The sequence below is a fragment of the Anser brachyrhynchus genome (genome assembly GCF_964034855.1).
Source record: "Anser brachyrhynchus genome assembly, chromosome: Z".
Classification (NCBI taxonomy): Eukaryota; Metazoa; Chordata; class Aves; order Anseriformes; family Anatidae; genus Anser; species Anser brachyrhynchus.
Genome location: NC_137697.1, coordinates 32,318 through 60,103, shown reverse-complemented (window position 1 = coordinate 60,103; position 27,786 = coordinate 32,318). Strand labels below are relative to the sequence as shown.

The 27,786-nt window shown below is 45.3% G+C and overlaps 1 protein-coding gene and 1 long non-coding RNA gene across 5 annotated transcripts in view; one reads left to right on the top strand and one right to left on the bottom strand.

The window, feature by feature from the left end:
• Positions 1-7,374, bottom strand: part of LOC308185393 — a 13,043-nt gene extending 5,669 nt beyond the window's left edge. Inside the window, exon 1 of the long non-coding RNA XR_013943345.1 lies at positions 7,248-7,374. This is a non-coding gene — a long non-coding RNA (uncharacterized lncRNA). The remainder of the gene's footprint in view (positions 1-7,247) is intronic.
• The window catches only part of SETBP1 (SET binding protein 1), a 119,736-nt gene that overhangs the window by 59,746 nt on the left and 32,204 nt on the right, over positions 1-27,786 (top strand). For 3 of the 4 annotated variants that reach the window (XR_013943343.1, XR_013943344.1, XM_080573394.1), the window contains one exon: positions 134-27,786. This exon is cut by the window's right edge. The exons of the other annotated variant lie outside the window; for it this stretch is intronic. Coding sequence is in view for 1 of the 3 variants with exons in the window: in XM_080573394.1 (XP_080429520.1) it covers positions 134-190 (57 nt within the window). In the remaining 2 variants the exon portion in view is untranslated. The remainder of the gene's footprint in view (positions 1-133) is intronic. 4 annotated transcript variants of the gene reach the window in all.

The window sequence follows — 27,786 nt, the reverse complement described above, 5'->3', positions numbered from 1 at the left end:
TAAAGGTTTGGGCCGGTCCATTTGCTTACAGTTGACTCAGGACTATCTTTGACTCTCTGACTCTCATGACTCTCTGTCACCCTGTTTGTATGTGCTGCCTTTCCCACTCCGTTTTGTTCCCATTTCCCCTTAGCGGATGCCAACATGTGAAGACACCATGGCAGGGTCAGTGTCAGTCAGCCACCCTTAGGATGACAGTTGCCACGTGAATCCAGATCTCATCTCCTTGGAGGTTCATGCAAGCTGAACGGCCTGCGCAGAGCTGCTGAGAGCTGTGAGGTGCAAGGGAAGTGCAAAGGCTTCGACGAGGCTGGCAGATGGAGTGAAGGACCTGCTCATTGCACAGGGCATCATGCTGGCAGCTTTGTGGAGAACTTCACACTCATCTCAGCGTGGGTGCAAAATGCTACCCGAGCAGAATGGGGGCAGTTTGCACCCCCCTTTTTACTCTTGTTGTACCAGATTCAATGTCAAGACAAGATGAAATTGAGGTCCTAAATCTCAGCAGATCACCTCTCTTGGAATTGTACCCAGTATGGTGGTTCTGCATTAAGCAGATATTCAGTCATGATATCAGTTATTCACACAAAACTTGTTCACTTGAGTTTTCTAGCAGCTCATGTAATGGCTATTCCTGATTTTCTCATGGGAGCCCATCCTGCTTTTGAGTTGACCATACTAATAGAAACATTTTTTGGGTTGCTGCATCTAAACAGCTTTTTGTTTGTTATATCCTTCTACTTGTTGTTATAACCCATTTAATGTGTTCCTTGTTTGAGCCTCCACGTCTGGATTGGTGAGAGATAGCAGCAGCCTAAGGTGTATATATACCTTGGGTTTAAAGTTTCATTATGTAGGTCAAAAGCAGTTTTGAAAACAATACCTCCTGGAAGCCACTCAGAAAAGTCTGTCAAATAAAGCTATAACCAAAGTGGTCTTTTAGAAGAAGAAAAAAATCCTTTGTGCTGGGGAGAAATCATTTATGCTATACTTTGAAAGTCTTTACAGCAGGTGGGAGAAGAAGTGGTTCGGTGTCTACTGAGTCAGCTTACCCTTCAGAGATGTCACTTCAGTCCCACCATCTACCACAAGCAGACATGATTTAATTCCCTCAAGACCTCAGCTCTCTTTGTAAAGCAGGGAAAGCAGCATGGGTATCCTTCATGTTAAAGACTGGGGAGTACGCAGATATTACAGTGACGTAGGCCTCACCTGAGATAGGTTGAACACCAGCTTGAATTTATAGTGTGGTTCCTAATTGCATCCCAACAGAGGGATTTTTTTTTTTTTAAGTGTTGTATCTTTAAAAGAACCAGACAAAAATCTGATCTGAAGTACGAGGGGGAAAAAAGCCATATGATTCTCTGCATGAGTAAATTCCACTGCAACTGGTTCCAGCCTGGAGAATGTATTCTCAACTGGGTTATAAACCCTCAAAACCAAAACAACATTGCTAGGGCAGTGTAATGGGATTGTTCTGCTGTGGCTCATGGGCACATTTTAAGTGTCATCAGTTTAGTCTACAACTGGAGGCTGTTAAGTGCAAAACCATTTTAGCAACTGCATCTTACATGCAGGAATGATCGAATATTCATGGATTTTCTCTTGTTGGGAAAAGAAGGAGAGGAAAATGAAAAAACACAGGAAACCACACTGTCCTTCCGCAAGTAGTTTAGTATTTTTGGAGGGCAGATGAATCAGTCTGGCAGCTGAGTATTGGTGTAGGCGACCAGGAAATCGGCTCTTGTTCTCCAACGTTGATCTGTTCTGCAAACTTAGTCAAGTTATTTCACCTTACTTTTTCCTCTTAGTCTTATCTGCTCGAGGATGTGAGTTGTTTGTCAGGGAAGTGATTTCACTGTATTTTTGCAATGGGTTAGTCTCTACCTGCAAGACACTGATACTGAGCAAATAAGGACAAGCTATGTGGGATGAGGCCCCATGTTTTTTCCCACCAAGGATACCTACTGTGAATATTTTGGTAGTCGATGCCAAGCTCTTTATAAAGAGCTCAAAATATTTTGGAACTGAGTGGGAAGTGATTGCCTTACCCCAAAGCTGGGGTCAGGAAGGGTGGTAAAGTTAACTGTCCCAACCCAACAGCCTTCTCTATATGTCCTGGGCTGCCTGAACATTTACCTGCTATGGAGTAGCCATGGGAAAATGCGATGATGAGCTGGTGTAAGAGTCTCCATTTGGATGCAGGTGCTAGGGAACAAAGGCTCTGACTTGAACCATGGCCATGTTCACATGGAGGTCGGTTGAAATCTCTCTTTCAGCACCCTCCCTAGAGGTCAGTGGTTGTACTTGGAAGACAAGGGAATGATTCCTGATGAATAACAGCCCACGAAAGCTTTTATATTCTCTTTTTATCATTATCAAATCATGCTGGGGAGGCTGCAGTACGACAAAACTCTCAAGCTTCATTTTCAAGAAGCTGCTAGGATGAAGACAGGGCATTTCAAAATCAATACTGAACCTTGTATTCCAAAGAGCAAATGGGAGAGTCATTATAAGCTGCTTTGCTTCTCATCTCTAATTCCCCATATTCATAACTTAAGCCCTGTCATTTGGATTTATCCTCTGTGGCCTGCAGTGACACCAGGAAAAGTCCTCCTTTTTAATTCTGTGGCAAAAAAATAACAACACTGCAGGGTAGGATCATATCTCCACAGAAGTTTAAGGCTTAAATGTTTCATGTTGGACACCAGATTCTGCTGTCTTCTCCCCCTCCCGTTTGTTCCCCTTCTCTCTCCTCTGCTGTTGTACATCAATCATCCGCTTTCCTAGAGGCTAGAATACAAGCAACGTAATCCCAGAGTGAAAGGATACTGACAGAGCCAATCCTGCACACGATTAGTGCTCTGTCCTCCTACATGCCATCGCTGGTCTAACAACAGGCTTTTGCTGATGGCCGTGTTTCAGCTAGGCTGAAGAAGGCAATGGGGACGGTAATCTAAAAACCCAGCTCTACGATCGTTAGGTGATGTGTTACATCTCCATCCACTTCTATTTTAGGTGGCTTCCTAAATTTCTCTTTCCTTTATTACTTCTCACTTTGTGCTCTCGTGGTGCATACAGCAACACAAATGCAGTTTCCTCAAACAGCAGTATTTTTAATTGTGACCTGGAAATGAACCTCAGACCTGACTCAGCCAACCCAGCTGAACTTTTCGTAACACATAAAGGATTGGTGTTGAATTAACTAATGGCTTGGAAATAAGAAAGACTTCCTACATAGGCTGTGTTTTTTGTTGTTGTTGTTGTTGGAAAAAATACCCTAGTGTCAAATGCTATTCTGTTAGGTGGCCTTCAGAAGAGATTTTGGGGTTTGTTGGTTTTTTTTGTTTGTTTTTTTTTTTTTTTTTGGTCTGGAAGTAAAGAGTATGATTAGAAGAGGTGGCATTACTCACCTCCAGAAAACTCCCACAGCAGTACGCGCAGGAGAAGCTGATGCACAGCAGTTGACTTCTGGCAAGCCCAGGCAGCAACAGCTTGTTCCAGCAGCACCGTCTCCCTGCTCCCGTCTTTACTGAGCCAGACTTGAGAACACATGATATTCTGCTGGCAAGTTTGGGAGTGAACTTTGCTGGGAACCCAGTACTTTTCTCTCATCTGCTAAGCCCTTATTAAACCCCACCACTGCTTTTTCTAACTCCCCTCTGGACTTTGAATTATGCTGCAGTGAGCGTAGCACACGTGAGTAAGAGCTTAAGGTCTCCCCCACTTGGGTGGTCCCATTAACCAAGGTTTGCTGTCTTGGCTGCAGAGCCATTCCAAACATTGCTGCTATTTTTCTTCCCCCAGAATTTCTCACCTGCCTTTTTTTTTTCTTTTATTTATTTTTATTTTTTTTCCATGCCCAATCTATTAATATGTGTTTTAACCAGTTAACTTTGGAACCGAAATATTAACTGCACAGGAGGCAGCTATTCTGAAGGTTCATAAAATATGTATTGGAGCTGGGAATATAAAATGCTCCCATTTTGTAGCAGACAAAATGGATAAAGTGCTGAGTGAAAATTGAGAGGGACCCAACTTAAACCTTTGAAAATCGCTGCCAGTTCCAACGTGCTGTATTTATTTTGACTCAGGAGGCTCAATCCGGTCCAGATGAGGTCATTTGGTGGGGAGCACACGTGTCTGCACAGGGCCAGAGGGAGGGAAGCCTGCGGGATGCTTCGGCTCCGAGGCACTGAGCTGCCAGGGAGCGGCGGTGGGAGCAGGGCTGGCAGCCCGTCGATGTGTTGATCCTGGCATCTGAGCGTGGCGTTGGGGTGGAGGTGTTGTAATGTTTAAGTTCATTTCTTTTGAGGCAGGCAGGACAGTGTGGCTTTTGTATCCTCAGCTGCTTGCTGGATAGGGTAAGTGGAGGCAGTGCTCGACATGCTCCAGGAATTTGGGGATGGGGGAATATGTTTTGGTGGGGTGCCTGCAGTTACTCTTATGTGACTCCTCACGGCAGAGAGCCGATTTCATCTGCAGGGCTTTCAGCCTGCTGTCTTTAACCCTTGCCCCCTCAGCACCTGATACCTGCTCAGCACTTTCTTTTCCCCTCCCTCTGCTCCTGCATCTTCACTTGCTCGTCTTGTCAACAAAAATGATAGCTTAGCCATTTGTCTCGATGCAGCTTCCCTTTCCTCTCCTGGAGCTCCATCTCCGCTGCTCGCTGCTGCATCCCAGCAGGTGGGGAAGACTCCTGCACCCTCTGTGAGCAGCCCCGTCCTCCCCGCTCCCCCTGCCGCCTCCCTGCCAGCAGCGTGTTTGCCAATACTTTGCACGAGGAAGCTGCCTCTATAAAAATAAACCGTGTTGAAATCTGAGAGACAGAAACCACGCCAACCTCACACTTCATTATTGGTAATGGCAACCTATTTGATTTCCATTTGCAAACAGTAGCCTGCATATGTTCCTCACCACGCAGCCCTCATCCCTGCGCTGCTTTCTGCACAACTTCAGGTTCTCCCTGCCCATTGCTCAGTCTGCTTCGGTGTTTGCTTGCTGTGAGCCACAGACACCGTGAGCCAAGGGGAAGACGCCTGCTTCACAATTATAGTATGGAAAAAGCCTGTTAAGTCACGGACTTAATTGCCTGGGGTGCTCACTGCCAGCACAAGGTTGCCATCTGCAATGGGCCTGATCTCTTCTCTGACCAACTTCACCTTTTTTGCCTCTCAGCCTGCTTTTATGGCTGCTTTGCACCAGAGAGACAGACCCACGTTTCCTTTTCTTACCCCCAAAGAGCACTGCCCCATGGGCACTGCTGGGGGCGGCTGGCCGTGCAGTGCCTTGCTCCTGCACCCTGAGTGCTGCCTGGGCTGAGGCTTTTAGGAAGATGTGCAAGTCTCTACCAGGATTATTTCATGTCCCTGATTTAAAAAAAAAAAAAAAAAAGGAAGGCAGTGCAGGGGCAGAGGTATAAGCAAGCAAGCTTTCAAGCAGCAAGGTGAGTGCTGCGCTGCTGCCCACAATGTCCATGTGAGCTTTCCAGGTCCTGGTCCCATCGCAGGTGGGGATGGGGTCCTTGGCTGAGTCCTGCAAGGGGCTGCAGCCACAGGGGACCCCACAAGGGCTGTCGGAAGGGGCACACACACATGAGGCCGAGGAGGAGCTGCCTGTATTGACTTTCACTCGATTTACTGGAGCAATTGAGTTTGTCAGTGAAATGCGAGACGGGCTCAATCAGCTGTCACACAGAGACACTCCTGTCACTACTGTCAATAGCTTCGAGTTTCTGATCCTTTCTCAGATTAGCTCTGTGCCAGAACATCAAATGAAAAGCTGTTTGGGGCATGGGGAGGGGAGAAAGTCGAAGCAGTTACCTAGGAATCAGTTTACAGACTTCAAAGCGCTGCCAGGTTTATTCTGATGGCGCAGAGCAGCAATGCGCCTGGAGTGTAATTTAGCCTCCTCTTCAGCCTCAAGTTCACTCTGGAGCGGGAGGCAGGGATGGGAGAAGAATAGAGGCATCTCTGAGATGCACCCAAATGACATGCAAATGGCTTTCCTCCTGTGGAAGAGCTGCACTTGATGGAATAAGTTACTTAGCTTAGCTTTCATCCTGAAGGACTCTTCTACCTTTGTGTTGGTGCAGAAATGAAGCCATTTCTGGGGGTATCGGGGCACAAAAGGCAACACCCCTGAAAGGAGAAGAGTGGGGGGGGGGTCTGGCTAGCCCATGTGAGAAGCTTTCTGGCAGTGCTGAGCTCCAAGTATGCTTTTTCCTATATCAAGGCAAGGGCTTTGTGGCCTATTAAGTTATTTCAAGACCTTTTCCTTGAATTTTGTTTGGATCTGGAACAGCCCTTCTCAAGAATGTTTCCATCAGGAGGGATGTCAATATGAATCTCTCTATTTATGGGGAAGAATAACCCATCAGGAGACTTTAAAAAAAAAAAAAGCCACACAAAACAAACAAAAACTTCAAGAATTTAAATCTCTTTCCTCTGTTCCAGCCGAAACAGCTTATGTCAAGGTGAACTCACCCGTTTACACGGAAACCAAGAGGGTAATGTTAATCATATTAGAAATATAATCTACCACCAAAAATATAATAATGATAGGAGAAGGAATCAGTTTGAGGCAAATTCACAGAGTAATTCCTGGGAATTTGCTATATTCTTCTCGGGGTTGAGGTGTTAAACATTTTGATATCAATACGTGAATTATACAGATTACTGTTTTCCTTCCCCTTTCACAAAGAAACTAAGCACGGAAAAGCCATGCTCTGCTCCTTTTACCAGCATCATTGCTGCGGGGCTGTTAGCTTTGGAAGTTTTTGACCAACTCTGTCTCACAGTGGGGCGGTGTCAGTGGGGAGGATTGCTGGGCAGAGCACTAATCTTAAAATTGCATTAAAGGAAGAAGTCTAAGTTTTATTTTTTCCCCATTGCTTGATTCCATTTTTAGGTTGCTTTTGAGCTCAAAGAATCAGAAGGTTCATCTCTTCCTCCTTCAAAATCACCATTATCCTTCCTAAATTGCAGCTGCAAGTGTATTTCACTGCTGAGCAATATGTAAGCAGCTCCCCACCCCGAACAAACTATACCTTCCTTCCTCCTTAATTGTTCAAAAAAAGACTCTATAAGTGGTCTTTAATACCAAAGGTAATCCTGTTTGATTCTCCTAGTGGCATAAATATGATAGGCAATGGAAAAGTATGGGAAAAGCAACAGTAAAGAGAGGGGAGGAAATAAAAAAGCACATTGTCCTTATAGAGCATTTCAAAGCAAATGCTGGATACATACCTTTCTTTGACCTTTTCCTTAGATTAGTGGTATAGGCAGCTGCTGTGCTTGGATTACACATTCCGGGGTAGGGTCTGCCTCGCAAGCAAGGTAGGGATGTGCGTGCGTGCGTGTGTGCACGCGCGTGTGTTATCCAACCTGTCAGCCAAAGGTCTGCAATGCTAGTTTTAGCTCTTTCTGTGTTTTCATAGTTTCCAAGGGGGTGGTGGTTGTTTGTAGGCTTTGTTTATGTTCACTGGGTGACAGGAAACCTAAGAGCTTTTAGTGAATTCAGATATCTTCGGGATGGGAGGTGTGAATCTCCAGCCATTTGTGTTTAAAGGGTTTCATTAAACCTGAGAAAAGACGAAGAAAATAAACATCTAGCTGCTTTCTAGCTACAGATGGACGAAAGGTTTACAGCCTGTGGGCCCCTCCAGGACAGCAGAGATACCTATAAAGGGAGAAACTTGGGGAAGAGATAAAAAGATAAAATAATAATAATTAGTAAAGACACTGCTCAGGTTGTATGTGGTGTTTATTTTACTGAGTCGTCCCCCCCCCCCCCCCCCCCCCCCTCCCGAGTCAGCTGCCCTTGCTAAGACCCTGGTAGAGCGGAGTGTGTCCCCATCCCCAGGATGGGCTTCGTGGGAGGGGGAAAGCTCAAACAAAGGCACAGAGGCTGCTCTAATGACTCCAGCTAATTTCATCCACCCCAGCAGAACGGGATGCAGCCAGGGGATACGCTCACTCCCTCCATGCTTGACCTCCCTCGATGGGCAGCAAGATAGGAGACTGGCGCTGCGGGGTGCAGGGGGACGGGTTCGTGGTGCTTGGGGTCCCCACAGGAAGGGTTTGGGGTCACCACACTGAGGCTTTGGGGAGCTGGCCCCGTGCTGCCTCGTGGGGTGCAGCAGGATGGTTCAGCTCCTGGTCTGACACTTGCTCCTCGGGTCAGGTCCTTCCCTCCGATCGCGTGTTTGCACGGCGCCTCAGTGCAGATGCAAGGGTAATATAAATAATAAGGTTAAAAGTCACTTTTTTGAGGGGAGGTGAAAAGGGAGCGGAAACGGGGCCGCTACTCAGCTTCCTGGCTTTTCCTGGAGTCAAAAAGAGAGTGCAAAGGGTATTGCAGGATATGTCAGAGTATTTAGTCTTGAAGCGTTGGCCATCCTGTTTTTATTTCCCTGCAGATATATTTCAAAGAAAGTGTTTAGATGGAGCTGATGACCTCGCTTATAGCTGAATTGCCTGTCACTTCCCAGGACAAGTCCCCAGTGCCATTGGTTGGGCTGGGATTGGGCTCAAGGTTCCCTGCCTGCATGTCTGCCTCTCACCATGTTTGCGCCATTCACGCCAGAGTAGGGCAGTTTTCAGTGTATCGCTAAAACCACGCTGCTCTTTATCATTTGGGAAGGTGATTCCGACTTTTTCTTCTTCTTTTGTTCAATCCATAACATGCACCAGCATCTGCCAGCCCTTAAAAGGGACGGGAAGCTCTAAGATGAAGCTGTCTTTCCTTGAGCAGAAATATTATGAAGAGAAAATGAAAGTGTGGGGAAGGGATCAAATGAGCTGCAATGTGAGGACATCAGTGGAGATGAAGGCTCTGCCTTCTTGTGTTGTGTTCAGACTGTCCCAGCTGCAAGTGAAGTACTGCTAGATATGAATTTAGGTTTCCCTGTCTTTTTCAGAGCTTTCATGTAGTGAGGAGAACTCTTTCTTGAAGACTGAATTGTCTATTTGTCTTTTGTCAGATGTTGGCAATTCATTAACAATTAATTGCCAGAGAACTGAATCCCTAGCCCCACGGACAGGTCTGATGATTCCAGAGATGTTCCATGGCTGAATTGCAGCCAATCAGTACTGCATTGCTTGTGCTTCGACTTCAGCCGTGATGTGCTCTCTGATGCTGTGTGCACACCACCTGCTAACACATAATTCTGGGAGTTGGAGAGAAGTAAATTATTATTTCTAAGTCTTCAGCTTCTCCAGTACTCATCTCCTGTGTTTCTTCAAGACCTACTACAGTGGCATCTCAGCTTAACTAGAGCCCTTAAGTTTCTTCCTTAATAGTAATGACATAATTTATTTCATGCTCATTTTCATTTTACCTCATCTGCCCAAGATTATTAGCTAGATTGTTCCCGGTTTACATGAAATCTTTCCTGGCCCACTGAAGATCATGTGGGAACTTTCTTAATCTCCTGCCTTGCCAGGTCACCCTGGAGCTTGTCTCTCACTCAGTGCTCTCGTCTGAAAATGAGGGTGGTGTAACTTCTCTATGTCAGAAACTGGTGCCAGGAGACATGCATGAGCAATCATGGTGACAGATTATAGTTATTCCAATAATTCAGGCTGTGAAGCTATTGAAAATAAAGTTTGCATCGACATCTGGATATGTTTACATGCCTACATGAGTGTGACTGTAAGATGTAAGACTAAAGACAAATGAATTTAGATCATTCTCTTAAATAACAAAGTTGGTCTTGAAATTTTTAATGAGTGCTTTCTCTCCAGTTAGAATTTTCTTCTCCAAATATTGTATTTGTTGTTGTGGATGACGAGGATGCTCACAGCATAGCTTAAATAAAGATCACATGTCATACTGGAGAGTCCCATTTACTTCTAAAGCATCATTCTCAGCTGTTCCCTATTGTACAATGCACTTTTCTTCCCCTCTCACTTCCCTTCTTCCCTCCATCTCCAGCAACAGTAGCAAACTGTCCTTCTGCATCAGCTGTCATTTACCCAGTAATGAAAAAGGCGGTGGAGAACAGTTTTCATTTAGTCTCCATAGACTCAGTTTGCAGCAATGAAAGGCTTTCATTCTTGCCATGCCAAGGTTCCCAGCTTCGCCGATTCATTTCAGTTTGCTCGAGGATCTACATTTGAACCTTTACCTCCTGACTACATTATACACTTAGCACTCAGCTGGGTCCAGGAATGGAAGGATGGCTGGTTTGCCTGGGCTGAGTTTTGCTTTGGGACCAACATAGGCAGCTCTTCTGATTTTTAAGAGTGATACAATGTGAGGTGTGCTGTGTTTTCTTTTTTATTTCTTTTTTTTTTCCCTTTAAGTGTCTGCAGCAGCATCAGTGAGTGATGAGATTGAAATTGTAAACTTGAAACTCAGAAAGCACATACATAAGATCTCTTTTGTATGATGTCAAAGCTAATTCAGTATTATTTTTAACGAGCTGGGCCCACAGTCTTCAAATATTTTGACTTTAGCAGTATTAGCAATTCCAATGATAACTGTGCTGATTGTGGCTCATGTGTAGGTATGATCTTTAATCCTGAAGTGGGTATGATTCACCAATGAGGAACTCTCACTTCCATGCTGGCAGCTCCAGCATGCTTGCCTTTTAAAATACGGATCCTCTTTGCAGTTCTGTGCAAGGTTTATTGGCCCACTCCTTTGCCTCCTGACAGCACTCCCAAGACTGGAGGTTGAAAATGAAACTACAAAAACTTTTATGCTGTTTCTGGTGGCCCCACCTGCTCTTTTGTATTACATAAATATGGGAGGTTACACCCTGTGACTACTTTTTCCCATAAAATGAGATGATTATATATATATATTTTAAGTTCTAAAATAGCTGTAAGAAATGAACACTAAGCTCTACAATGCTATGTGCAGTAGTAATGACACTAGATTATTAAAATATTTTCATCTGCTGGCTCCAAAATTACTTCACTGGTTTAAAAATCAGGCTGAAGTTTGAGCTGGTGGAAAACGGAAAGGTCTTTCAGGTTGCTTGCTGGCTTCTGAAATGCTAGAAAAGACTGGAGTTGTATTTTAAAGATTTTATCTGCAGCAGCAAGGCTGGCAAAATATCACTTGACACAGGTAGTGGGAGGGTAGGAACAATAAATTGAAAAAATGTGGGGAAATTTGAGGTTTCCCCAATCTGTGGATGACTCTCTGTAGCTGGAGAGCCAGCAGTGGGGATAGGGGAGAAGGTGTTTGGGTTTTTTCTTCGTGCCTGGAAGCTGTGTGTGGCTGTAGGACCGCTGTGCTTTCATGCCACTCGAGCAGCCTCTCCGGCACCATCTTTTATCAGGAGGATGTTTGCGTAGTGAGAGGCAGCCTCTTCATGGAAAGTCAGCTGAGCATTTCTGCACAAACAGTCAGGCGACACGATTCTTTTTTTTTTTTTTTTCCCCCCCTCTGAAGAACCTTTTGCCCATATTTCCTTATTTTTATTTTCTTCTGAAGGCTGAGAAACGCCTCTGGAATGCACTTGCTTGCTCTCCTTTCGCAGGCCAGCTCTCCCGGTGATGTATTAATTAGCTGGAGCACTGCACACTAACAAGCGACTGCAGGCTGATCTCGTTAAACATTAATGCTTAACTAGAAAAGCAAGAGCTGTTAGAGATACGCCACTCAATGTCATCCGTGTCTGAATGCAGAGGAAGTCAGGGGCTGAGCTACTGGCGCTCGCATTCCCGGCTAGAAAGGCCGGGCAGAATTGATCCCTTTTACAGCGCTGGCTGGAAACACCTCAATGCAGATGGGTTTCCATGCTCCTCCAATTGCCTTCAGGCTTCAGTCCCAGCCCTTTCCCTCCGGACAGCCCCCCTCAAGGAGACAGACCTAAAAACTCTCTTTTTTCAGCCTGTTTTCATGCCTCGTTTTTAGTGGCTAGGTCTGGAAACCAGCAGGTGTTGTCTGCTCCTTACCTGCTCTTTAACCACAAGCAGTTGGTAAGGCCGATCTTTTCAGACATAAAAGTTTCGAGTAATGTAGTTACACCCAATGGAGTCATCCAAATTAGTGGTTGTCTTGATGATTATGGGCTTTGCTGGATATTTTAGGCAAGCCCATTTGACTATATTGACCTTATCACCACTTTGCTTCAGCTGACCCTTGGAGGAACTTGTTAGGACAGCTTTTTAGATTGTGAGGCTTGACTGTTACTAGCAAAAATACCTCAACTACCTCACAAGAAAGTTTCAGAGCATTTATTTATTTGTTAACCTGCTGGAGACATCGCTGATGAATGTGGATAGAACCCGGGAAGCCCCGCTCCTACTCCTCTTCAAGCGGGTGCAGATACAGCCTGGCTTTGCATGAGAGGTTGCTGATAGCACTTCTGCCCTTCCATTTGCATGGGCAAAAAGGGATTTTGTATCTGCCGTCTTAATAACTGTTCATGCAAATCAAGCTCACGGTTTTGCATGAGTATTTATGCCCCGCTCTACAAAGAGGTGCCTGGCGTGTCGTGGGATCCCTTTCAGTTCCGTTGCAGACCAACCAGCCTTCCCATTTACTTTCTGCCTGCAGCTTCTTCCCACTATAATAACATAGGCACAGCAGCCAGTACTTTTCCTTACCCTCCAACTGTTTGCATTATGCAATCTGATTGTGATTGATAATTCATTAATCATTTCCTATCATGGTTAATATTTACCCTGCTTGCTACTGTGCAGCCAGGGTGATGGGAAGGGCGGGTGCAGGGAGGCGAAGGATACAGTCAGAGAAGTACAAAATGTATGGGAACACCACGTCTTCAGAAACAGTCTGTTTTTTTTTTTTCCCCTTGTTTTTTTTTTCTTGTTTTTTTTTTTTTCCTTTTCCTTTAAGACAAATGTTTCCATGGTGCTGCCACCAGCAGTTCTCTAGGGCTTGTCTTGATTTTCCAAAACCAAGTTCTTCTTTTTTTGTCCTAGAGGCAACCTCAGTCTACAGAATTTTTTTCCTTGTGCCTTCTCTAGACCCCTGAGTGCTGCCTTTTGCTGCCTGAGGAAGTGAAAGCAAAAGGGTTATTGCTGCCCAGTTGGGATTTTGTTGGTGTTGTTGGGGATTTTTTTGGACTCCTAGCGTGATGCTCCCTCAGACCATGTTTAAAAGCCACTGGGCTTGATTTCCCCCCTAATGGCATTGAGACTGGAACTGGAGCTGCCTCTGCTGCCTGGTCCTCTTCCTGCCCGGGTCTTCAGACGTTATGTCACTTGCCCAGGGTGGCTCGCTGACTCCAGCCGGTGACCCCGGGGGATGGAAACCTGGTTCCCTTCCCTGTGGCAGCAGTGCCCACATTTAAGAAGCTGCAGTGCTGAGCCGTGACTGCATTAGTTCTGCTACATTAGAACAGAAGCAAAGAGCTTAATTTAATTCGCTGGCCTGTAGGCTGACACCTGAGGGCCACTAATTCACTGTCATGTATTCGCACTGAAACCAGGCTCTTTGCTGTTCAGATAGTCTTCTTCAAGTTTTTTGTTCTAAGAACAGAGTCTTGCAAGGCAAATGTTGTCATTTCCTGGGAGTGGAGAAAAATATCCCCTTGCAAGGATCACCACAGGTCAGGATGACTCAGTTTTGCCAGGGTCCACACGGGATGGAAGATCTCATGTCTCTTTTCTCTTCAAAATATATAAATTGATCCATGCTTTCATTTTATGATTAGCAGTATCAATAAAAAAGTTGTTTCATAGCGGCATGTGATTGGCCATAAAACATTTACCCGCCACAAGCTGTGTTTGGAGGTAATTCAAGGGCCTTGAGCCTATCAGTCCTGTAGTAGCATTCGCTATGCTGTAACTTCCAAGAAGCAAACCTTGCCTAGGTTGTTTGTGCATGAAGACCCATTAGGCTAAATTAATCCCTAGGGTAAACGTACAGACTTCAACAGAATGTTATCAGTGATAAATTAGGCCTATTGATTTTTAATGAGCCTCTTACCTGAATAAAGAAAATAGTGTTTCTCTTCTGTTGTATTGTTCTTCTGCTGCAGCCATCACCATAAGCACCTGCTTTGCCCCTGAATTTTTAAACCTGAAATCTGTGGACTTCTAAAGGGATGAGAAAAGATGCACCTTTTTCTTTGTCAAATTTTGGTCAGTGCCATTACACAGTGAGATATATTTCCCAGAATTTCCACATCTCCAAACATCCTTTTTGGAAAAAAAAAAAAAAAAAGGCAAATAGTCTGCCAGAAAAAAAAATACAGGTTTTCTCTATTTAAAGGCAGATCTCTTTCCCCAGAGAGTATCTGCATCACAAGGGGTTTTCTCCATGCTAATGAATTTCTAAAGAATCCTTTGAGGAGTTTGAACTGATTTGGTTTTCTGAGCTGATCTAGCTGAGATAATCTGCACCTTGCACCTTCATGCCAAGGGTTTCCAACATCATCCCATCCTCTGAGCTCTCAGGTGGTTCATGTGGAGCTATACTGCATCCCCAGGAGACGTGTCCATGGATCAGATGGCTGGTGGCATGGCTCTTAAGGAAACAGCAGTGTAGCATGATGAATTGTGTGCTGTTCCTGGGAGGGCAAGACACTGCTCATCCCAGGTATGGAGAAACACAGGCATGTATCATCACTGGAGGTGTTTTTTCTTCATCGTATCTGTGCTCCTTAGGGTCATGGGCAGAGAGGGAAAGGCAAGGCCTCTCTGGTGCCTCCTTACCCAGGTGCAAGTCTGAAACAAGTCTCAAACAGCAATGCTTCTGAGTGCTTTGTCCCCATCTCTTCGTAAAAATCAACCAGCACCCCTGGGAGATGAATTCTGGGGCTCTCAGTGTGACCTGTGATGTTCAGGTAGTGCTTGATTTCAGCCTGGCTTCCACAGGGTGCTCTTCCACCAGCCAGTGCCCCAGGTGAGCTTTGGGTCTGTAGAGATTAGACTATTTCTGCGGCTCACTGACAGTGTTCCAAAGCAAGCGTGACCTTGTGTGCCCCAGCACTGCGGTGTCATACATGGCTGTGGGGGTTACACTTGGGTGTCACTTCATCTATCCTACTGTTCATGTTCAGGGCTGCGCGGATAAGGAAAATATACCATTAGACCCCTGAGCTCTCTGAAGGTACCAAAGCCTGGTTAATTTACATCCTTTATAGCATTTGATTTTATTTTTTATATTTAGAAATTAAGAAGCATCCTTTAAAACCATTAGGTAGTTATCGGTTGGTAATAGGCTTTAACTGGTTGTCATTAATCACCAGTCTAAATGGCAATGTGTACAGACTTCTGAGTCATCATTTTGTGTTTCTGAACGTGCCTTGCCACTGGAAGAAACATTTGTATTTACCCAGAAATGCTAACAGAAGCTCTCTGTGCCCTTCTAGCACATGCAGTAGAGGTCAAGGGACTGAACACAGGCCATGCTAACTCCAGCTGTAAACCTGTCATACTTCTTGAACATTTCTTGAAGTGTGTTTCTAGTAAAGGACTCTGTTTGTCAGCTTTAAAGTATTTTTGCTATTTTGGAATTTTACTTTGGAAAAGCAACCAATCAAGTAGGAATATTCATATGGTGCATTGTAAAAGTCATTAAGCAATACAAAACACAAGATGTATACTTCTTACAGGCTTAAATGTCATCTTTGCAGTGTGATTCTTCTTTTTTATACGCATGTCTTTCTTCCCAGAAAACTCTACAAAACCCTTCACTGACTGCCACCGGAGGCAGAGATAAGGAATGCTCCAATGCAGAAACATACCCTAAAAAGGGAAAGGCCAGTGTCTTCCTTGCAGTGAAGCTTAAGGCCTTTAAACTCACCCCTGGACAAGAAGAATCAGCGTCTCCTTGAAAAACGCTGCAGTGTTATATAGCAGACCATTCAGCTATGCTAACAGCCGTATATTTTCTATTCAAAACTCTGCCGCTTTGTATATAAACACATGGAGGTTTTGTAGCTGTATATGTCCACATTTTTGACACGCGTAGGTGGAGCTCACGTAGGAGAGCCTATTCGGGAGTTGGTACCAGCTGCCCTAATGGGATACTACTGACTTTAGTTACATCAGGGACTAAATATAGATCAGACAGCAATGTACACAGGGCTGCGTCTGACAGCCAGGACAGAATGTGCCGCTCGATGGACAGATGCTGGACTTCTGCTCCTTTTAGGTCAGGGAGCTCTCTCTTGCTCTTTTGCCCTCCTGTCCCCTTGCAAGCATCTCTGCTAGCGGAAATCCTGCCATCAGCCTCCGTGGGCTGTGGTTCTGGCCCGTGGGGGACGTGGGGCTGGTCTGCACACAGGTCTTCTGCCAGTGCCTGTCGATGCAGCTGCCCCCAGCTTGGTGGTGGTGTGCTGATTTATAGCCAGTGAGGGGCTGAGTGCTGGGAGGCATATTGGTACTTCAGGTATTTTGCTGCTGGTCTTCTCCATTGACCCTTCCTCTCCCTCAGTCCTTTAAAGTTTCTTACGTGCAGTTTAAAGTTTGAGACAGGAGAAGGGAAGATGTGTTGCAGCTGCTTTCCTTCCAAGTTTCATACAGGCAAAGGAGAAAAATTGGGAGCGTGGACACCTGGAGAGATTTGCACAGGAGCCATCTGTGGAGGTCATGGTGAAAAAGGGGGGACCAAAGCACAGTTGCTACCCAAAGTACCAGTGTGGATTTCTGTTCACCCCACCAGAGCCACGCTTTTGAAGACAAAATTTGCATTTCCAGCAGAGTTCTTCAGAGATCCCTTTCCAGCCTGGACCAAAAAGAGACAGTCCACGTGCGCCCTGTTGTCTGTGTCCTCAGCAGGAGGGTCTGTCCCTCTTCTCACTTTCATGGAGAAGGAGCAGTCACCTCTGAGACTTTTTCTCAGTTCTCCAGGGCTGGACAGGCATTTTGAGATAGCCCCACACAGAATGGAGCTTGTTCTTGCTATTGTTCTGAAAGAGGATGAAGCCTTCCGAGGTAATTGGATTTGAATCTTTTTTTTCCTTTTTTTTCTTTACTTCCTCTTCCCAGCCTTGACTGCTATTTTTAAGCCAGGAGAGCACTAGTGTTGAAAGGGATGTGCTCATCCTGACAGGCTCTGTCAAGAAATGTAGCACGGTTACAGTGCATCTCAGTGCAGAGATGTTAAGGAACTCTGAAGACTTGGCAAGCCGTGAGGATGCCGAAGGCAATGCCCAAGGTGCCCACAAGTTCAGACAGCCTTTATTTTTTCCTCCCTGGGAAGGAAAGCCCAAGGCTCTTGTATCATAGAAAGTGACAGTTTTGAAGTGAAGCAGACTTGATAGCCCAAACGCACCAGATTTGTGATTCTTTGGGAGAAAGGAGTGTGCATATCCCCTTGTAGCTGTGTGCTCCTGTGGATATCAGTCTAGTCTGTAGCAAATGTGCAGAGCCGGGATCTGTGCAGTGTTCCAAATGATTTATGGATGCATAAACCATTAAGGCAGACCTTCCATTTTCAATGCTACCTTTCTCCAGAACACAAGGTATGGAGCATCATCTAGTCATCTGTACAGTGGTTAACAGGAAACAATATTTTTTAATGAAAAATGTCCTTTTTAAGATTTTGAGGTCATAATGAGTCCTTCAGCCTCACAAGGCAGGGAATGGTCCCAGTACTAGGACTCTGTTTCCTTTCTTCATCATCTGTAATAGATCTAGAATATTTTATCTTTGCTTTTTCTCTTCTCATCCTTCCACATTCACTGAGCACATAACCAAACCCTGGCTGTGTAGGAAGGACTGTCCATGTTATTCCGTTTGGTATCTTCTAGATCCAGCCCCTTCATGATGCTTTGAGCATTACAGATTAGGTATTTTTGACATTCACTTCTCATTGCTTACAGAGAAAAAGTGCACATTGCCTTACCTTTCAGTGTTTGGACAATTCATTTTTGGTTCAGAGTATGAGAAGTAACACAGAATGAGTATATTGTCCTCTTAGATTTATAGTCCAGGAGACAGGTCACAAACCTTAGCCACTCTAAAAATGATCTATACTCCAGGGCCCTAGGGGACAAATCTGAAATATATATCCTAGTGTGTCTCAAGCCAAACTAGGACAAGAATGTGTGCAGACCTGAGCCAATCATTAAGCAATGGTGTTGCACCATGCCTCAGGGAGGGCAGCATTGGGAGGGACGTTGTCCCTTGGAAACTGACACAGCACCGACAGCGGGAATTGATGGTCCCAAGTCCCAGTGCCCCAGCTGGTCCCATCGGGGATATCTCACCTCTCTGCTGGCTTTGATAAGAGCAGGGGGGTGTGGTGCTCCTCCAGCGGTGTTACTCTTGGTGTTATTTCATCACCACGGAGCAGGACTGGGAGCTTGTCCATGTGAAGCACTGTGCCGCCTGCCACCCTGCTGCCGGCTCGGACCTCCAGCTGAGCCTCCAAGTGAAGCCTCTTCGCTCCTTGACCCGGGAGTTTTCAGATCTGCTCAGTCAGCTGTGGCGAGGCACGCTTTGAACCGCCAAATGTGGAGTTTGAGCTGTTCGGTTCAGAGGCAAAATGCAGCCTTCCTCCTCTTCCAAGAGCTGAAGGCGGGCTGCGGGAAGCCCTGCTGGGATCCTGTAGTCAGGCTGCTGGGGAGAGTGAGCCCTGTGCCCCACCACACTGTGCCAGGGGGACTTTTCCACACTGTGACTCGTCATCAAGTCTTCTGAGGCTTGAAAGCACCCACAGCTATCAGACACGGGGTATTGAACATCTTCCCCTCCTGCCGAAATCATTTGGCTCTTGCAAGCCTGTGCCCCATCAGGGCCAATCCTCATGTGCCTCAGCCCCTTATTTTGTGGGAGGACACCGATAACCTCTGGACTGAACTTCTTCCTCCTGGAAGCAGGGAAAACACAAGTTATACATGGAATTGGAGGAAATGAGATGAAAAGTTTGAATTTGTTACTAGATACAGAGTGACTTTTGCTTACTTTTGTCAGGTGTCCTGAGACATGAGAAAGTATCACAAAGAGTCCTTTCCTTGCAGAAACTGTGCTTATCCTGTGATCTGTATTTCTTTCTCTGTCTCTCTAATGTTGCTCTTAACATCCTATTATCAAAGGGCCTCAAAAGAGACCAGCAGAGCTCAGCTCTCGTATTCCCTTGAATTTCAGTGAAAGGATTACATTTGGGTTTCTAAGAATTGCCAGAGAAGGTTTAAAAATCACTGAGGATTTTTTTTTCCAGCCTTCTAAGTTTTTTTCTGTACCCATGGAGTAAGGTTTTCAGTAGTGCTCAGCATTGCTACTACAGAAGGAAGCAGCAGAGCTTCCCTGTCGCCTGGCTGTGGGAACAGGACACTGCTGCATATCATGCTCTTTTCCTCTTCCAAAACCTAACCCTTGGGCAAGATTATCTAACAGAGACTTCTTAACTTGCATCAACACCCTTCACCACAGCAACGACTGGGTATGCAGCTCCTAGTTATACCCTCCACTATTCCCAGCACCACAAACAAACTCTTTCTCTTTTCCTCTCCTGTATCCATTCACCCCAGGGCCCCAGGCCATGGACCCATTTGGAAAGAAAAACAGCAAAGAGCTGGCTAAAACCCATGCTGGAATAAAAGGAGACAGAAAGGAGCTTGAACAGGGACCCCTGAGTGATGCTGGTGTCAGTAGGATGCTCTTGTGGTATAGTTGTAACTGTTCTCCCTCGCTTCATCTTCTCTTCATCTTCCCACTGATCCCTTTCTCAGATAATCCCACTGTCAAACTAGGCTGAATGGGACCAAGACATCAGAGAATAACACAAGATTTACAGCTATCGTGGTGTTCATCCTACTTATGTGATGCATCTCAGCCCTTTCTTGTGCCTACTTCAGCCTTTCAAAGTGCACCCTGTAAGATGCTCTGCAAGTCTTTATTGCACCTTGCTCAAAAGGACATTTTAGTGCCTTTAGGCAGCTGTGTAATAAGAAAAGCATTAGTAAAAATAGTGTTCTTACTGTTTTCTTGTGGGTTGCTTTGCAGATTATGTACATAAAATCATTCACTGACAACTGCAAAACCTTTGCAGTTCACAAGGGCTTTCCCACTCCTCAGCACTGGGCATCCTGCTGGGACATATCTAGAACTGGAGTGAGCTGAAGTGTGCCCACTATATGGAAATATCTGTGGCCTGATGCAATACTAATTTTGAGATGTTCCAGATGCCCCTTAATGGTTAGAGCACCCTTAATGTTCTGCAGCTGCTCTGTTTCAGAATGGCAGAATTCTTGTTGCTGAATTCCTTCGTGAATAAAAGCAAGGGTGCTTGTCTGATGCACAGGAAGAAACCAAATATTGCAAGTGACACAGGGAGAAACCAAATATTGCAAGTGAAAGCATGAAAAGGAAGAGATTGTGAATCATGGTCTACTCCTACTTAATGTTTCTGTTTTGTTTTTTCTTTCCTATGTGCCCAGTTGCTGTCTTTTTAAAGCTACCGATGCTCACATTCATTCAATGCTTGGAATCAAATAACCACAGCGACCCTCCCCACCAAACCTTTCCACAGCATTGTGTTCCCACTTGGGAGATGTGTGGGCTGTGGGTGCACAACCTTTCTGTCTGTTTGCCATCATTTTCACCTCCCATGTTTGACTTTCTCCAGAGAAAGCCCGGTGCCAGGATTTCTGCTGGCTGAATGAAGCAAGGGTGAAGTTCTGGCCCAATGGAAATCAATGGCAAGGCTCCCAGAGCTGAGCAGGAGCACGGGATGTGATTTGGAGTACGGGGAGGATGTGCACAAAGCTATCACACAGAGCAATGTAATTGCGGCCATTCAGCGGATGCTAGAGTTAGAGATCAACAGGCTAGCAGCTATAAATAGCAGAGATTTCTGCTGATTCCTATTTCTGTTATTTTAACCACTATTGGAAATCAATGCCATTCCTGCCTTTCAGGATAGGTAAAAACCCACAGCCTGCTCTCCTGGCACACAACTCGGGCATTTTGTTATCTCGGAATAAATATGATCCTCCTAACTGAGCTCTTGTGTTGGCATGCTTAATATTTTCCCCACGTCTGTGCAAAACCTTTTAACATGTTAATGGATTTGTTTGCTTGTCAAGGAAAATTTTGCCCCCTGCAATGACAGCTTCAAACTCGCACTGCAAAAGGGCAGGCAGGCAGGAGCTCGGCGGCCAGGCACAACACGCGGCTCCCGGCAGCTAGGGCTCTGGGCTTGAGTCGGATGCCGTGCCACTCTGATCCGCGGCGCTGGTTTAATCATGTTAATGCGCTGTCTAATTATGGTAAACACTGCATATTATTCAAATTAAAAATGTATATTGCCATTCACGTAGTCAGGCTGCAGACGTTTTGACGCATTAGTGTTTTCTAAGCTGCATGCCCTCTGGTAGGCACCGGGGGCTGTGTATCACTCCATTAGCTAAAACGGGAGATGAGTGATCACAGGCAGTGACTATCTGACTTGGGAAGTGTTTAACTCGGCACGCTGTTGAGAGACAATTCCCGCTTTCCCCAAAATTGTCCTTGCCTGGGGGCACCTCCAGAGGTGGATGCCCAGCCCCTAGGTGGGCTTCCCCAGAAGCAAGGGGCTGCCACTGTAGCTGAAAGCAACCCAGCCCTGCTTACGGCGCTGGCGGACCTGCATTTATATATCAAGGATGCCTAATCAGACACAGAAGTTTCGGAGATGAGACCAAGATGGAAAGCATTTCCCTAAATCAAGATCTGTGTTTCCTCTTTGTGGGGGATTGTTGGGATCGTATCCTGATATGCTGGATCCAATGACAGCATCAATAAACTAACTTGTGATTTTGTGATCTTGTCAATGATAAGAAAGGAAATGAACACGATATATAATAATCATAGTAATACTGTCATATTGCCTCTCTGTGCTATCAGAAATACAGTGTGTCTTCTCTTGTAGGAGTGGGATCATGTTCAAACTATTCCATATGACTATATACAGTAAAAAGATTCGCTTGGATATTTCAGCACATGCCGCATTTCTATACCATAGTTGTGGGTTATAGAGGAAGCTACTGGGTGGTGTGAAATCATAAGAGCACTTTACAGAGTTTAACAAGTGGACAGTCCAGGAAAGGCCAAGAAGCAGACAGTATATCAGTAAACAGCTGGATTTTACTGGCAGATTGGGTTTTGTGTGTTTGGAAACGGGTGCCTCACATGCACTTGGCTCCACAGTTATGTAATTTGGCCCATAAAATTCTCTCTTTTTCATTGTATTGGGCATTTATAATTTCCTTTGAGGAGGTTTCTTTTTTCTCTCTTTTTTTCCCCTCTGGGATGGAAGAGTAGATGCTTATACTTATATATTTAGTGCGCTCTATTATCCCTTTGATTGCCTCCCCATGCTTCATTCACTATGGTTCAAGCTGGAAAATTACAGTGGAAAGGACTTCAGTGTCTTGGGATTTAATCCTTTCAGGGAACAGAAAGAGCTCCTTGAGACAAATTATATTACGTTTTGACTGTCCCAGGTCATTTGTTTGTTTGTTTTTCCCTGTTTGATTTGTTTCAGCTTCTGGGAATGGTTCCCAGTCACCATCCTCTCATAGAGCAGGGCTAGGCAGGAGGAGCTGGAGAAAGGATTTCCAGACGTCCTAATGAATTCTGAATTTTAGCTCAGCAATTATCCTCTTCTGGTTTTGAAATGGTTTGGAACTGAGTATTCTGTATAGGTGAAAATGAGGAAATGGTTGGTCTCTGGGGAAATGCAGATCATAAGCATACGTAGGTGGTGATACATAAAATGGCTGTAGGTGCTCTTTTGTGTACAAAGAGCTTCAGGAAGAGAGGAAGGAGAAAGCTCTCTGAGTGGTTTTACGTGATCATTTGTCATAGATAATCAAGGTCAGAGCAGATAGCTCGCAAGTAGCCTGTTGGCTGCTGTGTTTATATCCTGCTTGAATTTTAAAGATACTGGATGCATTTATAAATCAATTATTTGATCATACTTTACAAATCTGTTTCAATGCCTAGATCACTCGCTGATAGCAGTTCTGCTAATCCAGCTGAATCCGTGCTGGATGCTTTGAAGTAATTATATCAAGTATTCTTACATTAGGGTGTCTTAGGAGGTGATGTGGAAAAAGGGCTCAGAAGAGAGGAGAAGAAATTTAGGATTAAGTGGCACAAGCAACGTGTCGGGTAACACTGGGATCTGTAGACAAGAAGAAGACAAGAGCTGCTGCCCAAGCAAATAAATGAAGTTCATGCTTAAGACAGATTTTGTGCACAGCAGAGAGAATCGAGGTGCTGGAGTTGTACCTTGAGTGCTTCTTGGGATGCATGAGATACAGCACCACAGAGGTTATATCATAAGGGAAGGGCATCAGGTCATCTGTTTCAGGCTGGGCTGTATGAGGCTGATCCCTTTGCTGCAGTTCCCTGGGGAAGGGAAAGCAGTCCTGCCTGCTGTTTCATGCACCTTGCTGGAGTCCTGCTGCCCTGCATTGCATCCAGATCCTCGGCACTTTGGAAACAGCATGACTTCAGAGATATTTTTAGACCCCTGGCTGGAAAAGGGCAGCTGAAGCACATGGGTGCACTCCCTGATGTCCCGGCAAAAGCTCTGCACACGAAGTGCTTTGTGCTCGCTGGAGGAGAGGTTCCCACTGCTGCCAGTGGAAGGGGCTCTCACCTTGCACCTCAAAATACCTGTTAATATTTCAGAAACAGGACTGCGGGACTGTGGGAGCCCTTTTGCTCCCCTTCTTGACATTCTGGAAACTAACCAGCCCCCAAAGGGAGCCAGGGGGATGCTGGCCACCTGGGGACCAGGGACTGAGGACACCAGTGCTGCAGGAGACACCTGAACACCAGCACAAACCCCAAAATGCCAAGAGCCTTCAGTTGCCACCAGGTTAGCAAGAAGTAGGGGGGTAGGCACCGCACCCGCAGGGACAACCGTTGTGCTGCAAAGATGCCTTTTGGTGAAGAAAAAGGGAGAATTAGGACCTAACAGGACATGGAAAATGGGGCAGCCACCCATGGCAGTTATGCCTGGCTTCTTCCACCAGGCTGTTCAGGGTTGTGTCCTGCTCTGGAAGGAAACAAACCACTTAAAATGGAGACACTGAGCAGTGTGGATGGTACAGTGGGTATGCACAATACTCAGGCCTGTGGGCATGAAAACTAGGGGAAAAATATGCCTGTAAAGATGAACCTGAAATGTCATTAATACAGGAGGAACAGAGCATGCAGGTGAATCCACATGTCCTGCTTTGGCCTTGACCAAAGCCAAATGTTATATCCAACCCCTTCACTCTTATGGTATGGTGGTGAATAAAATCAAATCCAGAAATATGACCTTTATGGCCATAAAAACTGTTTGGTAGCACCTTGTGGTGCTTGAGGAGCAGGAGAAGGACAGCAGCCCTGGAGGCAGGCAGTAGGTGGGGATGTCAGTGCCACCTTGCTGTGGTTGGATTTCTGCAGCATCCACTGGACCCTCAGAAAGAAAGAAAGAAAAAGAAAAGCAGGAAATGAAACACTTGCATGGATGAAAAAAACAAACAAACAAACAAACAAACAAAAACCATGAGAAATTCAGTGCAGAGCATTAATGGGGAGAAAAGAAGTGATCAAAGAGCAGCAATGCACAATGGGAGAGGACAAACAAGTCTGGCAAAGCCGATGTGATGGAGTGGGAGGGATGCACGTTACTTCCCAGTGCATCTCTGCCTCCACCTCTGGTGGAGCAGACAGGACCTGCTGCAGCTGTGGATTCCCTATGAGGGATGAGGGGCTCTGCAGAGTCCCCGGGGCAAGAGATGAACGGGGACAAGCACCCCGTTTTCCTCCCATCTGGATAGGACACCACATCCGAGGCTTTGCCGCATGTGGGCAGCCCACACCGAGAGCAACGACTCTTGGTGCAGAAAAAGCATCGGCACAAGAACCCCTCCAGATGACGCCTTGGTCTGTGGGAATAATAGATGGTGTTTTTACAACCTCTCGGAGGCCTGTTCCCGGGTAGAAGGTGAAAGGCAATACCTCAGGACCACTGGGTTACAGGAGGTTGTAAAATTGCTCCTCCCCATATATATATATATTTTGACAATGCTTTGCTTTCACTGAGAAGTGTTTCCTCTTTTTTTTAATTTTTTTTATTTTATTGCTGTTGCAATCAGTCTGTCTTTTTTCCCCCTTCCCGTCCTCCCCTTTTCACTCTGACCTATCAAACTGTAAGTCTTATTTCGAGCTGACGGGGAGGCGTTAAATGACTGGCTAGGCCTCCAATTTAAGGGAATTGATGATCTTTGGGGCTTCCTCTCTTGCGGGTCAGATGATAATGTTGCCCTTCAGGTTAAATTCATATGTTACGTAGGGAAAACCAGGAGCTTTCGCTGAACTCGGGGCCAGGGGGACACAGACCAACTTTGGCCATAAACAATCATTTATAAGCTGGTTTGGAGGAGGATGATGCAGGGATGCATAATCTTTCATCTGTCTCTTCTTATCACATTTTTTCTTCTAACTTTCTATACTGTCCTTCGGGCAGCCATTTTCTGTTTGCCTTCTGAGGACTTTTAGATACAAATCAGGGTCCTGAAATAGATATAGGCATAGATATATGTAGGTACTGATAGACAGAGATATGGTTGTAGATATAGATACAGATATAAATAAAGATATAGCTGTGGATATTCATATTCATTTTAGTGTATCCCATACCATGCATGCAACCAGAAGCCGAAGGCATGAAGTTCAAGAGGCTTGGAGTCTCATCTCTTGGCACAGTAGAGCAAGGCCTACATATGATACCATTCTACTAATTATTAAGAAGATTTTCTGCCTTCCGTGTTTGTTCTAGTCCCCTTTCTGCCTCATCACGCTCTTGTTATGTTATCCCACCTTCCAATACACCACTATCTTGTCTTTCCTTTGCTTCACAGCTCTGCCACCACATATCAATGACCAATTATGTTTTGTTCAAAAGCAACTATCTCAAGCAACTCAATAAATGGGAAGAAATGACTATACCTCCCACTGCCCCCCCTTTTTTCTGTTTTGCATTCTCGGTGGAATCATAAACAAATCATTGGTAATGGCCATTTATTCCCCCCTGCACCCATGACAAATGAGACTGACATTATGGCTCCTTAGCCGCTAGTGGTTGCAAAATGGTTTAAAACCTACCGGGTCCATTCATAGCAAAGCCTGCAGTCATTTTTATGGGCATAGATTTTGATAAATACATCCTTACATTCTGTTTTTTTCCCCTTTTTAAATTTTTTTTCTTCTGGGGGTGATTCCAATGATTCCACAAGTTAAAAAATCAGAAATTTTGGCTCACAAATGCAAAGAAAGATTGTCTGTTTGACTGGAGCTCAAGGAGAGGAAGGAGAACTAACCCTAGCATATTTACAGTCAATTCTCTACCTTCATTCACCAGTGGATCAAAGAAGCCCTTACACATATACACTGTTGATAGAGCATGGTTCCCAGGTTTGCTCTTGGGATACTGAAATAAGAAAGCTGCATCTTCAAAGAACAGCACTTAAATTAATCACAGGGGTGATGCCCCTCACCTTTGGTACAATTGGAGGCTAATGAAGCCCTATACATTTTCGAAACCCTGCTGGCTGTCCCCGCAGAGCATCCCCCAGCATGGTGGCTGCGGGCTTGGGGCAGGTCCTCCTGCCCACTGCCCTGTGTGTATGGAGCAGAGCAATGGCAGCGGGATTTGGGTGATCCTGACAGTCCTAATGGGATGGGGTGTGTTGTGCAGGGGAGATGTCATCAGCCAGGGACCAGGGGGCTGATTTTGAGTGATACTTCAGGTGAATTTGCATCTGAACCTGTCAAGGATGAGGACTTAACATGCATTCTTGGCTAAAAAGCGGACACCTCTCCCACAGCTGTGCACAGGCTCAGGCCACATCTTTGTCATCCAAGAAAACACTGGATTGGCCAGGTTTTGTTGCAGGGGTAGCCAGGCTCAGCCCCAGAAACAGTGCCTGTCTCAGGAGGACAAGAGAACTTGGACAGATACCACGGATCAAGGATGCTCCCCCTCTTCCAGCACAACGCGTGGAGTCATCATTCAGCAGTCACCTGCTCAGGGATGAATTCCTCACCTTGGCATGTTCTTACCTCTTGTTTTGTGATATGAAAACAACAAGTGCCGTATAATAAATGCAGAGGGAAAAAAAGCGCAAGTGATTGTCAGCTGATGCCATGCTACTTTTTGAGTTGGGACATGAGCAGTTCTGCATCTTGGATATTTTCAGAACTCAAAGATAACGTTCTCACCTAGGCTGTCCTCAGTCTTCTGAGTGATCTTTGGGAAACTCAGAAATCAGGAGCCCAGTGTTTTCTCCCAAAACAATTGAGTTTGCTGGTCGTTACATGGTCGAGCTTCAGGTACCAACGAATTACTTGTGAAGGTCATGTTGGATTTGTGGGACAGCATTGGCACTTACCTTCAAGGGAAGGAAATTTCTTTGAGAAATTGATTATTATTGCTATTATTTTAATGGGATGTGTCATTCAGTGTTGCAGTGTGCTGGGCTCGTGGCCTGGGTGTTAGTATTGGAAATTTCACCTCTGGTAATTACCGGCTTTGCATTAGGAGACCTTTAGTGTCGACACGTCTGAGAAGGAAACATATCTGAAATCTCCAAATAGCACTTGATAGTCATTTCAAATAAATAAATGAGGACTTGTCTCTCTCAGACCCTGACGAGGTAGTCAGCACCTTGCAGTAGATAGATTGCTACTTACCCAGAAACATCGTGTCCTCCAGGCCCAGGAGAGGGAGATCACTTACTGCAGGTCCCCTGAGAGTTTAAAGAGCTAAGAAGGAATAAATAAATATTCAATACGGAGCTTTCCCAGGTAGTATTGACGTGATGGTCTTTTGCCTCGATTTAAAAATAAATAAATAAATAAAATCATT